At 41.7% G+C, this 15,287-nt stretch overlaps 1 protein-coding gene across 1 annotated transcript in view; it reads left to right on the plus strand.

Annotated features, from left to right (window-relative positions):
- Positions 1–340: 340 nt before the first annotated feature.
- Positions 341–15,287, plus strand: part of tmtopsb (teleost multiple tissue opsin b) — a 29,251-nt gene continuing 14,304 nt past the window's right edge. Inside the window, exons 1-2 of the mRNA XM_069159747.1 lie at positions 341–925; positions 8,864–9,192. Of these exons, the coding sequence (XP_069015848.1) occupies positions 553–925; positions 8,864–9,192 (702 nt within the window). The 5' untranslated portion in view covers positions 341–552. The remainder of the gene's footprint in view (positions 926–8,863; positions 9,193–15,287) is intronic.

The following is a 15,287-nucleotide window of genomic DNA, read 5'->3' on the forward strand; positions in this document are numbered from 1 at the left end:
AATGTCACACAGCTTTTAAGTCTGTGTCCCTTCATTTTGTTGACTGCGTTGTTATGTAATGCTACATGGTGCGGATCTGATGGTGGTTTGAGGCTATTATACACACGCACGCACGCACACACACACACACACACACACACACACACACACACACACACACACACACCAACTCGCCGCTCCCTGTTGAGGTTTTTGTCCCCCAGCTGTGGGTGATAAAAGCTCAGGCGCACTTCGCCCTGCACAGTGGCCGCGCAGGAAAAGGAGCGCACCTCTTCAGAGCGCACGGCGGAGAGGCGGATCTAAACGCAGGACACCGGCATCTAGCGCGCTTATTCGCCAAGTGGCTCTCCCGGACTGGATGGTCCAACCGTTTACAATATCTTCATTAAAAAAAAAAGGTGCTACGTGCCCGCAGGCTGCAGCGGAAGACTCCCCCATGTGTCCCAGCTCCTCCAGATGAGTTGACCGAAACATAAGCACCGAGACAGATGGTTCCGTCCCGTGGTGCAAACTTCCGACTGGTCCAAACTTCGCGGCTCGGCCCGGCCCGGCATGATCATTTCCAACGTGAGCCTGAGCTGTGCGCACTGTTCCGGGGGAGTAGCCCGCGGCACGGCGGCGTACGAGGAGGTACCCGGTTCTCTTCCCCCTCCGTCCCTGAGCCCAACGGGGCACCTGGTGGTGGCGGTGTGCCTCGGTTTCATCGGCACCTTCGGGCTCCTCAGTAACTTCCTGGTGCTCGGGCTGTTCTGCCGGTACCGGGCTTTGCGCACTCCCATGAACCTCCTTCTGGTGAGCATCTCGATGAGCGACCTGCTGGTCAGCGTGCTGGGGACCCCGTTCAGCTTCGCAGCCAGCACCCAGGGGCGGTGGTTGATCGGACGCGCTGGCTGCGTTTGGTATGGATTCGTGAACTCATGTTTGGGTGAGCAGCTGATTCATTATCTTTGGCATGTGTCAGTAGAGATAGAACGACCAGTATAGCACATTTGATGTCTTTAAATCGAAATATAATACTATTGGTACTCTCATTTCACATCGAACAAGTGAAAGCAGCATGAAATATTGATTTTGCCTCTTTGCTTTTGCTGTCAGTCAGATGGAGTCTGACTGATTTCTGACAGCGCTCAACAGATTTAAGTCTTTATGTCACAGAAAGTGTGAAAATCTCGTCTTCAAAATGTCATTTTATTTTTTTTGCAGTTTGGCTATATCATGCCTTTTTATCCAAAAGGATTACAGGAGCACCAAGTGACAGCATCCCGTCAATTCTTAATTGGATACAAAAAATGTGCTTAGCTACTAAGCATGTCCTTTTTTTTTTCTTTTTCTGGTAGCAGCTGCAAGACCCTGCTGCAACATAAAACTCCACAAAATCCTGTTTACCCATTTCACTCTCCAGTCAATTTCATTTAAAAGAAAAAAGAAAATCATAAAGTAAAAATCCCTTTAAATTGTGAGGGGTGTGATCTGCTGATAATTTGCAGCTGCTTTGCCGACATGTGATATGGTAAAGTATTCAGATTTAGTCCCAGAGGTATCAATAGCAAAAACAATTTTGAGAGGAGGATAAGGCGCAAGACGACACGAACACTAAAATAAACATAAAACATGGAAAAAGCATTTCTGATCGTATTACATAATAAATCCGCTCTTGTCAGGCTCTTATCTAAATCCTCAAGAGGTTTCGTCTCATGTTGAAATTCGTGCGTACGGGACTGTCGACAGAGCTCTTCGGCAGTGCTGGTATCGAATCTGTGACCTTTCAGGCTCAGGCCAATATGTCTGTAATTACTGTCTGCGATTGATTGATGTCACCATTGTGCTCACAAACTGAGGGATCCCTGATTTTCTAGCCATCGGAGCGATAAAAACCAGAGGAGAGAGATAATGATTGGGGGAGGAGGAATCCTGCTGTGCTCAATGGGCTCCATCTAGATTTAGATGTTCTCTCTTTACACTAGAGGGACTTAAGTGAACAATCAATCTGCCAGTAGTCTTAAATACAGAACGCTCTTTTTTTTCTCACACTCACCAAGTCATCGTATATCCCTGATTCTGTCTTTCCTGTGGAGTCTGGTCATAGAGTAAAGTGTTGTGTCTTGAATGTGGTGGACTTGCAGTAAAGTATATTTAAGTGTTGCTCTTAAACTTGTTTTTTTTTTTTTAATTTTTATGAGAAGTCTGGAATTCAAGTAGTCCCATAAGGTGCAGTAGGATGTTGTTGTTGCTCTTAAAATCAGATTTTGCTCCTTAATTCAGTTGTTTTCTCTTTGGAGTCTGGACATGCAGTGAGGCATTATCACTCAAAAATCTGTTGTTTTCTCTTTTGGGATCTAGACTTACTGTAAGCTACAGTAGTGCCGTTGCTCTTAATTCAGTTATTTTGTCTTTGGAGATTGGATTTACAGTAAGGTTCAGGAAGATATTGATCTTAAATCAGTTATTTTCTCGGTGGAGTTTGAACCAGTCTACCACCTGGACCTGCAGTGAGGCGTCATTCTAAAATCAAGTGTTTTCTCTTTGGAGTCCGGACTTACTTGAAAGTACAGTAAAGTAAATAATCACTTATTTTCTTGGTGGAGTTGCATTGAAGTCGCTCTTTTTTTTATGTGGAATCTGGACTTGCACGAAGTTATAATCATTCTAAAATCAGGTGTTTTCTCTTTGGAGTCTGAAGTCAGTAAGATGTTGCTCTTAAAGCAGTTGTTTTCTTGGTGTAGTCTGGACTTGCAGAGTTGTTGTTAATCTAAAGTCTCTTGTTTTTTTCTTTGGCGTCTGGACTTGCAGTGTGCCTCAAACCTGAACTGTTGTCTCATCTCTTTCCCATTAAACTAGAGGATTGTGAATAAATTCCTCGACTCCGCTTTACAACTAATGAGCTCCTCTTTAAACAAAGTGACGCTCCCTCTGTAATGAGACTCTTAATACCTAATTTTACAGTTTGTTCACAACCAGAGAACTTGGATGATTACGTTTTGCACAATGTTCCTCGGTGGTGCACGTTTAGAGGCATCTGGAGAATAAATTTGAAATAAACCAGAGCGTTAAAACTGTACACAGGATCAAAGACTCGCAGCTGAAAAAGACCCGAACAAGATGACATGCGTGAGACTACCGGAGTGGAGAGATTGGGAACCCATGCGTCAACGATTTATGAGAGTTGGGAGTGACTGATGACAGTTTGGTTAGAATTCATCACGTAGTGGAAGGACAGAGAGATATGCACGGTCAAGTTACTTTACATCATATTCACTGAGGTTAAAGGAGGAGGGTTTTGTTTTGTAAGTGAGTTACTTTTTAGAAGTGTTGTTGGATTTGGTCCTTACAGCTGGAACAGGAGTCAGAGATCAATCTATTGATCTGGTTTTAGGTGGAATAAGTTACAACCCGAGGAAGGGATTCAGCTTGAATTGCATTGCTCTTTTTAGAAGGCATATTTATCAATACAGTATATTTATGTGCTAGTGCATTAAATTTGTGCAGTAACTCAACAATTCGGAGCAATTTGTTTGCATGCAAGTGGCTTCCCAGAGGTCCTTTTGTTGATATTTAAGTGTACAAAGTAAAGCCGGATTTCTAGTGCTCAGTCTGGTTGCTTTAAATGACATTTAAAGTAAAGACACTTTTGAACTGTGGATTAGAAGTGATTCTGATTGAAAAAAAACAAGAAAAAAAAAACAAACATTTACAGAAGGTAACTACAGAAGTTTCTATAGTTCTTTATTTCCAACCATTTCTTATCAATATCTTACCAGGAACATACATTTAACTGGGTGCCGGATCCCTTTCAGGCCGACCAAACGGAGATGAGTCTCCGTTTTGCGGGGCTGAAGTGAAAACAGAGCTGTAACCTTTTTGCTGAGATCCTTTCTTGTTAGTTAATGGGACGTTTTTTTGCCTGCTGCAATTACCCAGACAACACGAGTGCTACTGGAGCGTGCAGTCAGGGCCGCTTAGCAAGCTTGTAATCAAGCGTCATCAGCACACTCTCGCTGGAGCGAGATCGTCTGCATGGACATTTTCCCACTTTGTATTTCCGTCCCGGTCTGTTTCTCTGTGAACAGTCGAGCATCATATTCTTTAAAGGGCGAAATATGTGGATGTTGTGAATTTAGTTGAAGGCTTATAGTTTGTTAATCAACTATTCTATGTATTCATTTGCATATTGGTGACTAAGTGCTTTTGTGTTTTTAGTCATAGTTCAGCAAAGTGGTGCAGTTCTCATTCAAGCATGATGGGCGCCTGACGTTTGTGTGTGTAACGTGAGGCTTTCGTCAGGGGTTGAAGGTCAGCTATGTGCTTAGTGGAAGGATATCTGTCTCTTTGTGCATGTTCAAGATCAAAGAGAAGTTATGAAACCGACTGACGAAAGGAGGTTCTTTGATGACTATAAAAGCCAAATGTTTCTGGGTTTGTTGGCGTGAGATTTGACTGAAACATATTTCATTTTATCCAAGACCGCCACGTGTTTTTGTTTGAGGCAGTTTTTCCCCAACAAGGTCAAATTTAGGAAATTTTTCACTGCGCTAAAATACCCTGGTTACACAAATAGTAATTACTGCACATAACTCCACAGAGGGCGGAATAAAATTGTGATTTCAATACAAAAACCTGGAATCGGTCTGTACACTCATGTCAAGTCAGAATATGTGTTCCAAAGGTGTGTTATCCCTGGCGTCTCCTGTTTTCGTGTTTTTTTTGTTGTTGTTGTTTTTTAACTCAAACCAGGGAGTCCTCCATTCTTCCTCTAAAATAAAAAAATACATTTTAGTTGGACATTTTTGCGCTTTTTAAAACTGGCGTGAAGGACAAACAGTAAACATAAAGAAAGGCAGGGAATCACTGACATGTAAGGATAGGTAAAGAAATCATTACTGAATATTAGCAGTTCGATTATAAGCTTAACTGTTTGTACGCGTGTTATTGACCCTGACCTATTGAGTTTCTGCTTTCGTCACGATACCAGAAGTTTTGCTGCAAATTCCACTGATTCTTCCATGATTCTTGACATTAACAATTCAAAACCACAAAAGCAGCTTTGATCATTTTCATCCCACTTAAACGTGAAATACCTCCCCACACGACCCTTGATGAGGTTTTTTTTTCGATCCTTTCATAGATGAAAGTTCCAGCTCCTTTTAATGTGAAGATTTGCTGCTTTTCTCTGTTGTTTTTGTGTTTAACGGAAATCTATCAGTGATGAATGAGGACGTCCTATCAGGGACTAGTGAAGGCCAATTCTCAACAGAATGATAAGAAAATAATCTGCAGGTGAATGAGTAATAGCATGATAGATATTTGATACCCTGTTTCCACCCCATTCATCCCATCATACTGCTCTACCAGTCGAAGTTTTTATCATTCGCACATGCTGCCTGTGCATATTCATTGTTATTTTCCTCTGCAGAAATCTCGCTGGTGAAATCAGGTTTTTATTAATCCTCTAATTGGATTATAGAAAACTAGATTTGTGTCACCGAAACAATCAGGTTACGGTAACCCCAGCTGCCTGCAGTAAACGCATTTAAACACTGATGAAGGTCGTGATGAGGGGGTTGCAAATGAGAAACGGTCCGATTGGGCACGAGGATGAGGATCTGAAACGAGCAGCCGAGGAAGAGTCCTGCAGAGAGACACTGCAGGGGGGAAAATACAGGCAGAGGGAGATAAAGCGGAGAAGGAGAAACGAAGGAAAGGAGAGTCAAGAGTCGGAGAGAGAAAGAGCGCAAAGGCGAGAGACAATGAGAGATGATTAGATCCCGTGCTGACTCAGACCCGGGACACGGGGTCATTCATTTTACCATAAATCTATTCCGCACCACTCCGGAGTTAGGCGAAGACGAATCGGGCCTCAGGTGAGAAAAAACATTAAAATTGATGCGGGAGAATCAAAGTGGGCCGTGTTTGAATCAAAGCCAACGTTGGCGGACTGATGGTCCCACCGGGCTCCGGGTACGAGACGGCGCAATCATTTCAGGAAATGAATGGAAAACCAACAAAACCCTCCAAGACACACAGACCACCTTCAGTTTGATGCCGAGCAGATGCTTCTAACATTCAACCTGTGACCACACGTAATTACTGCCAGTGTTTCTGCTGTCAGGCTCCTCTGCAGTTAAAAAGAGAACTGGACGATCTGCTTCTCACTGACCGCTGCTGAGACAGACTGTATCTGTGATGATGATGATGGTGATGGTGACGATGATGACGGCAGACTCGGGAGGACACGGTCCTCACTGTGGCTGAAGTCATAGGAGTGCAATTACATTTTAATGGGTGTAACGCCGACTTCATGCAGCCGACGTGTGCAGCGATGGCTGAGCTGGCTCCGTTTCTGTATTCCTGAACTCCTGTGGTGCGTCATACCGGGTTCAAATGGTCACAGCTGGACATGTCCATCAGCACCGCAGATTGAACCACAGCAGAAGTCCAAACAACAACCACATCCAGCCACAGCTTCACCCATCACAGCCGCCAAGAGCGGCTGCAGCTGTTTGTGTGCGTGTCTATACTGTCGCAGATTGGCCTTTTAAGATGAGTAATAAGCACTAAAAGTGTGAAATCATCTCTCCGTGTGTCTGCACAGTGTTTCCAAGAACAGGTAGTGTATCATAACCGGACCGGACCAACACACCAACTGTTTTAAATGGTTCAGAAGAAATGTAAATACTTAGACTGTATATAAAAGTGGACGTGGCTTCTGGGTCTTAAAAAGTGAAGAAAACTGCAATACCACTGAGGGCCACCAGGGGTTGGATAGACTCCCAAATTTTAGTTGAGCAGTATAGCAGTATATGTGTGCGGGCCATATAGTGTCCTCGAGTTCCCAATCAGATCCAATCAGATGTGCAGCTCACTCCTCCCCCAGCTTGTCCAAATATGGTCACTTCTGGTTTCAAAAAAGCAAGATAGACCAAATCTGAACTTCAGGCCTCAGAACGTCATTTCACAAACTAACAGGCGACGTCACTGTTGATTGCTGCTTGTGTTAAACTCATTGTGCGGTAACACGAAAGTTAAAAGAAAAACTCGCCCACCTCAACCTTTCTGAGGCTTTTTAATGTCCCGATCCAGGTCACATCTTTTAGTCTGCACCAGCAACTTGCAGAACACAACAGTTTTTTTTAACTGACTTCCTCTCAAAGCTCTTTTCTGCAGGATTTGGAAAATGTCTGACTTTGGAGCCCCCAATTGGTGACTTGAAACACTTCGATAGAAATTCACAATATTTATATTTCAGATTTTATTCAGTATCTCTACATAGCCAACTTCCCAATTAGCATATCAATTAAATATTGTTTGATGTTGTCTAGTCTTTTATATTGATGCGGTGTGTCGAATTAATCAGTTCGACCCAGAAGGGCACAGCTGTGGAGTCCACATGTTTTATTCAACCTGTGATGAATAGTGGGAGTTCTCAGACACTCTTCGGCCACCTGCGCACACAATCATTTCCATTTTTCTCAAGTCTCTCGCTCTTTGCTGGACCTGTTTGCGCCGACAGCCTCAGTCTGCTACTTACACCAAAGACGACAGAGTCTCAGCCAATCACGAGGCTTCATTACACATTGAGGTGCTTTGATTGTCTGTAATCAAAGTCACCGCTAGATCGTGCATAATGTGGAGGTCAAGTGCATCTGGACGGCACTTCAGCCCGTATTAATTGATTAGCTCTGATTTAAGAGTTAAAGCCACCTCGGGTAACAATTTACTCCAATTTTCTTTATTAATTTATTATTTTCTTTTTTAATTAGCAATTAACAAAGTAAAAGGACGACACGTCTGCTGCTGCTGCTAAGATAAGTCATTTATGATATTAGGATTTTTTTTTTTAATTTTTTTTTTTTTTTTACCAGAAATATACCAAAGAAAAAAATCAAATTTGTCTTTTTATTTTATTTTGTTTTAAATTTGCTTCTCAGTTTTAGAATTCATTAATCGATTAGTTGACTGGTGGTAGATTATCTATACAGTTCGCCGTTTACTTTCAAATTTTTGAAGTAATTTTTCAGGCAAAATTGACAAAATTTTTGATGTGAGGAGCTCCTTAAATGTGAGAATTTACTGTTTTTCTTCATCTTACATGCTATTAAATCGATTGTCTTTAGATTTTGGAGAGTTTTTCAGACAAAGCGAGACATCTAAAAACATCTCTGGTGCTCTAATAGATTGTGATGTGCCTCTTCAAAACATGTTTCTGTTGTTTTGCAGATCAAAGAAATAATCATCAGAAATGAGAGCTGCAGCTTTTTGATAACAATATTTGGCTTTTTTTTTGTTTGTTGCTCATTGTAGTGTAAAATGCCAGTAATAATGAGAAAATAGACTAAATCAAATCCTAAAATACCCAGATAGGATGTCCTCAAAAGAATAACCAACAAATCTTCAAACATTTGCTCACTAAAGGAATAGTTTTATAGGATTGTATTTTTTTATCAGCTGGAAAAATGGAGGCAGTATTAATTGAGATAAAATAAGGTCAATGAAATGTTCCGAGGAGTTTGACATGCTTAGACGAGCTTTGGTTGTATGGCTCTTTGAAACGCACATCATGGAGCTGTCTCACTCACTGTTATCACAGCGAACGTCGGTCGATGAAATCCTGCATGTTCCTCTGTTTGCGCCCCAGAGATGTTAAAAGTTTAAAAACCATCAAGATGATCAAAGCAAGCGGAAAATCGACTTCAGTTTGTATCTAAATGCATCTCAGTCATGATCTCAGAGTGAAATAGATGCTCTAGTTTTCTAGAAAAGCTGCTCCAAGACTCCCAAAAAGACCCAAATATTGATTTTTCAGCTCCTGTATGTCTCGTTAGATTTGACAATATATTGCGACTGACCGCTTCCTCTGTTCACCCAGGCATCGTCTCCCTGATTTCCCTGGCCGTTCTGTCCTACGAGCGTTACTGCACCATGATGTCGCCCACCCTGGCCGACGGCAGAGACTTCCGGCCGGCGCTGGGGGGGATCTGCTTCTCCTGGCTCTACTCCGTGGCCTGGACCGTGCCCCCTCTGCTGGGCTGGAGCAGGTACGGGCCCGAGGGTCCCGGCACCACCTGCTCGGTCGACTGGAAGACCCAGACGCCGAACAACATCTCCTACATCGTCTGCCTGTTCACCTTCTGCCTGCTGCTGCCATTCGGTGTCATCCTCTACTCCTACGGCAAGCTGCTGCGCGCCATCAGACAGGTGCGACTCTGCAAATGTAAATGTTATATGGGAGAGTTTGATCCAAAAAAAAAGTGAGAAAAATCTGCCTGAAATCTGCAAAACCCAGCGCCGACTCTGATGTTTTTTTTTTTTTTTTTTTTTTTTTTTTTTTTTTAATACTCCAGCTGCCAGTAAAACGACTTGAAGGTAGATTTGAGATAACACATGAGAAAAAACAAACAAACAAGGTTTGTCTATCTATGTGATTGAAATGCACACCTACAGTGTGCTCCCTAATCTGGGACCTTAATTGATCCATGACTGTATCAAAAGCCTCCGTCCAGTCTGCCTGCTGTGTGTGTGTGTGTGTGTGTGTGTGTGTGTGTGTGTGTGTGTGTGTGTGTGTGTGTGTGTGTGTGTGTGTGTGTGTGCGTGCGTGTGTGTGTGGTGGCTGCGAAGTTTTGACAAGAGAGCAATCAATACGAGTTCAAACATTTCAAAGAGTTGAGCTTGAAAGCTGAGAAATTTCAATTTTCCCTATCAGGTTTGACGTCTCAACAACGCGCTCTATTAAAGCTGCCAACCTCAATTTCTCCTCTTGTCTTCAGCTTTACGCCGTCTCCGACAGTCGGGGGAAGCTCAGGCCAAACCGTCCTCTGTGAGATTTGTTTTAAAAGGCGCCTGAAACCGCGTCGTATTTAGCGAGAGCATAATTTACACCTCGTAGCAGGAACGGCTGACAGAAATGTTAAAACCTGACTTGAATTCGGGGTGACAGTCCTAATTTGGATCCTGATATCGCTGCTGAACCGGTGAAGTGTATCTGCGCTCGTCCTGTTTTCCTAAAAGTCTGAGGGGAATTTCTGCGCTCGCTGAAGTCAAGGCTTTCTTTCTTTTTTTTTTACTTTCTTAGGAGCATTTGCATGATGTGAGCACAAAGGATAAAGGGTGAACGTTGGGGCCGAGAATGATGCTTTTATTGGCTCAGGTGTAATCTTGCTATTTCTGCCCTTCAGAAAAGGAGAAGGGCAGCAACTACGGATTATTTGATTATCAAATGATCTGCCACATATTTTCTGGATTAGGCGATTAATCATTTCTCTGTCTGACCTGCTTAAGAATTTGTTCACATCTAACTCGTGTATATAAAAATGGACGTAGCTCCTGGGTCTGAAAATGAGGCCAATACAGAAGTGCCCTAAACTGAGGGCCACTAGGGGTTGACTTTAAAAAGGCTCTGGCTCCATAGACTCCCATTGAACTTCTCTCATGAAATACAAAGTCAAAAGAAAATTATTATGGTGTCATTTGCTAAAGTCACTCCTTTTTATTCATATTCTTGAAATAATCTAGTTTTTAATGAAATATTAGGCCACTAAAAGCTGTATTTTTGGGCGGCGTGTCTGTCTGATTGACAGGCCTGTGGTGCAGTCCGGTTTTTGCTTTAGGTGGGCGGAGCGTAATGTCCTCGGGTTCCCTATGGAATCGAGTCATCTCTGCTCGTTCATCCCCAGCTCGTCCAACGATGTCAACTTCTGTCTCTGAACTAGAAAGACTGGAAACGAACGAGTTTTCGGTGGCAGCGGAGAGATTCTCAGAGTCAATTTGGAAAGTGGAAAATAGTTCAGCGGGGGGAGTACAGAGCAACATGGAGGTTCAGACTGCAAGCTGGTGTTAATGACAGGATTACAGACAACTGTCTGCATTACACACTGCTGAGGCGATTCATTAAACCTTAAGGCGACAGACCTTCGCACCCACTGTCAGCTAGTCACAGGAGACAAACACTCTCCATTTAGCCTACTGTGTGTGTTGTGTGTGTGTGTGTTGTGTGTGTGGTATCGTGGCTTTAACTACTACTGATGACACCAACAGCATGCCCTCATCTTGTTTCTGGTCCTGTGTTGTTTTTTTTTAATGACCTCAGCAGGAGCCGATAGTCTGCAAGCACACACAAATTACTCGCAGAGGATACTGAAAGACATTTAGGATATTTTTAGACTCGTGGGAACCAGTTACATGAGCACATTTGTTCTAATGTGATTGCTTCCATGTTGCACCAGATTCAGTTCAGTCATTTATGTTTATTAATTTAATGTAATGGCACAAGGGACTTTGATTTAAGCCGCTAACCAGTTTTTGAGCATCGAACAGAGGAATCTAAACTCTGATGGCGTTCAGCCCAATGGGAAACACAAAGGGTGCGTTTGGTCCATCTAATTTGGACTATTAAAGAATTTATGCAGAAAAAAAGAATGAATTGTTTCGGATATTAATTTGAAAATGTCTTCGCATGATATCCAATATCTTGAACAGTTTCAAAGCACACATTTTTTTGTGAAGGTTTGGAAACCTGAAGACCATCGTATCGGGTAATAACGGTTACAAAAAGCACAATTGATCAGCTGAATGACTCAATTAATAGAAGATTTTAAAAAATCGCGGCCGTGTATCTGTTTGTTTGTGTATATGTGACTGTGAATATATATTTCCTTTATCTGTTTGGCAGCTACAGGCATGCAGCATGTGTCTGAGAATTAGACTTGTCTCGTGTATCTTCACACCAGCTGTGTGGCTTGGTTAAATGTCTTTGTTTGTGACGGTGAACCACACTGTTCATTTCTACGAGCCCTGAGTGTTGTTGTGTTGACGCTGTTTGCACCAGAACTTAATTTGCCGCGCCATTTGGTGGTTCATGTGCCGTGCCTCTTTGGGTTTCTGCCATGCCTGCGAGCACGTTAAACTTTTTTGAGCTTGTTTTTCTTTTTTTTTTTGGGGGGGGTGGAGCAAAGTCTTGATTTAAGTGTTTGCTAGAAGGAAGTGGAAAATAAGGTCACATGAAAGAAAGAAGAAATTCGTCTGTTATGGTTGTTTGAATATTTAATGGTGCGGCTCTCGTATCCCTCAGATAAAAGCATGAACCCGCATCGGCTGAAGACACGTAACACTAGCTTTTACTGCTGACAATATATATCCTTCCACTACCAGTACGGCTCTGTGGAGTCCATTTGTTGCTCCACCGCTTTCATCCAGACAGAACTGTCCCAACAAGTATTGGACAGATTTCCGTCAAGTTTGGTGCAGACATTCCTGGCCAGCTCAAAATTAAACCTTTTGAATAACGTTGATAATCCTCAGGTTTTTTTTTTTCTTGGGCCACCAGCAGATTGACTCTTGAATCTCACAGTGAAATATCTCGACATGTATTGGATAGATTACCATCAAATGTGGTACAGAAACCCTTCAGGATGAGTCAACGTCACTCCAAATCTTTGTAACCAAAAAACATGCAAAAATGCATAAAATGCCCATAATTTAGCCAATATTAACACTAACCTAAGATGGTAAACACAAAAAAAACACCATACCTGCTTAACAGCAGTTTGTTAACATTGTCATTTTGACCATGTAAGCATACCAACGTTAGCATTTAGCTCAAAGTTTTGTAGTCATTGCGTACCGATGGCTATGCTAAGAAGAAGTCTTGCAGAGCTGCTAGCTGAGTTTTAGACTCTGAGGCTCGTTTTGCTAACCTTCTGTGGTTCTTTAATGGATGACTTTGTTTGTTCATTTACAGATGTAATTTAACCTAATTCACTTTTTCTTGCCCCGTGTTAAGTTTGTGGGAGATTTGCATGACAGTCAGTCGGGAGTTAAAAATAAGAAGGACCGTGAGAGACAAAGCCCTGAAAACATTCATGTGACCCGAGAAAAATGATCATAATAATTGGAAAACACTTTTGCAGCAGCAGCTGTGGGGGATTTTTGGTGTCTTGTGAACAGGACTGTTGTTCCCTGAGGTGTTGGAGAGAATTTCTAGTCAGTGAACACATCAGGCACCTGAAATTAACTCAGCAGGGAAGGAATAATCTTCTCAATCACAGCCTAAATTTTGACCGTTTAAACTGATTGAAAACGAGTGCATTTAAAATTGAATTTACATCCGTTGTAAATTATTTTATTTTCTCAGGATACAGAGAAGATGTCACAAGGACCGATACAGGAGATCATTCCTGCCCACTGCAATAAAATGGCCAAATCCATCCTACATCAATAATACCATTGCACTGTTGTTTGTTTGTGTAATTCGTTGCACTGTTGTTTAGTTTCATATTATTCTATATTTATTTGTATATATAATGTGCAATTTTAATTCTTTTTATATTTAATATTTCTTATTCTGTCATTTTTATATTTTTTATTGCTTTAACCTGTACATACTGCTGTAGCGAGAAACCTGCCCCTTGCGGGATTAATAATCTATCTATCTATCTATCTATCTATCTATCTATCTATCTATCTATCTATCTATCTATCTATCTATCTATCTATCTATCTATCTATCTATCCATCTATCTATCTATCTATCTATCTATCTATTTTCAGAGAAAGCAAAAGTGATGCTGCAGACTCAGTTATTTTGCAGATGACACCATCTGAATTAATGAAGTGAGGAAAACAGAACCAGATGTAGTGAGAATTGGTCTTTTGACATCCTGCTTTCTGTCAGTGACGGCAGGTTGATGGATCCTCGTAGGTGTAGAAGAAGAAGAAGAAGAGGTGAAAGGATAGCTGAGACTGTGGAACAGTGACGGATGTGTTTTTTTTTCTAGTTTATTAGTTTGGCAGCTGGACAGTTTCATCCCTCTGTTTTTTTAAATATACTTCAGACCTTGTATGGAATACCTCAGGGCTCGGTCCTCGGTCCTTTTCTATTCTTTATTTATACCCTCAGCTTACATTTTAAAAGCATCGGATAAGTTTGGATTTCTATGCTGATTTGTCCATTTCATTTGCATCAGTAACAGTAAGCTCGATAAGCGGAAATGCATCTCTGTAAAATGCAGAGCAGTTTCACTGAACCAAAAACTATCATGTCATACAATTTAACTTATAAATATTCTCCGTCATTGAGTATCAGCGTTTGGTTTATATGTATTTCCCGTTTTCTCTGAAGTGATCAGGTGGAACAGTCAAATGATCTGCTGAGCAAAACAAACAAATTAAAACAGCATGAGGTTTCGCTGTCAGGTAATGAAATTTAAGAGATTGAGAAAGCTCTTTGTCGTTTAACAAAAGCGCGCGAGCCCTGAAGGCAGGAACATAACTGTCTATGTGTCGTGTATTAGTTTGACGACTTGCAAATCTTTAAATCCTTTGCCGGTGGCGATCCACTTCAACTTATGAAGCTATCATCCGAATGACCAAACTGATAAGTGATTTATCAAAACAAACGTGTTGCCAGAATTTGAAAACGAAAATTGAACAGATAGCTGCTTTAGTTAATGAACTGATTACGATCCTAATCATTTTTACAGCTTTGTTATGATTTGATGATTTTCTAATGTGATGTTGTGTGAAGATCTCTGGCAAATTTGTCAATTAATCACAACAGAATGCAACTTTATATGGTGAGAGACTAGAGAAAAATGCTCACGGTAATCAAGATGGTATCAGACGGGGGAGTGTGTTTAATTTCGCTGTGCTGTCTTGTGTGTGTGTGTGTGTGTGTGTGTGTGTGTGTGTGTGTGTGTGTGTGTGTGTGTGTGTGTGTGTGTGTATTTGCATGTGTGCACTGTCGTCTCGCAGCAGCCTGGTTATAAGGTACCTGAGGGGAAGATAATCCCTTGCTTACACAGCATGGATTTTTCTCACTTGCAGGTCAAACACACACACAGATGTAAAGTCGTTCCCAGAGTTTTGCAGAGCGTGATTACATCTCTTGGGTGTGTGTGTGTGTGTGTGTGTGTGTGTGTGTGTGTGTGTATCTGTGTTGAAATCAGAGACACAATACAAGAGGTAGAAACTGAGGTGGGAGGCGGGTTTCATCAGGCTTCGGCAGTATTTCCTCTGTGATCTTTGTTTGTTTTCACTCTGCAAATAGATTCATTTTCATTACAAGTCTTGCATCACTTTGTTTGGAATATTTTAGTATTCCGTGACCCTGTTTAGTATTTTTCTTGCAAAACATATATCTTGACAGTTAAATGATCTGGATTGCAAAACAAACTACAAAAACATTTGTCTCTTCCATCATTTAGTTCCCGCCCCTTTTACGTCCAATGTACCTTGCAACCAAAAAGGCCTGAATCATCAAAAGTGTTTTGAGACACAATAAAGAGGTCCCTCTTTGT

This window comes from Embiotoca jacksoni, unplaced genomic scaffold, assembly GCF_022577435.1.
Source record: "Embiotoca jacksoni isolate LCO1_2020_lvr unplaced genomic scaffold, fEmbJac1.0.p SCAF_25, whole genome shotgun sequence".
Lineage (NCBI taxonomy): Eukaryota > Metazoa > Chordata > Actinopteri > Embiotocidae > Embiotoca > Embiotoca jacksoni.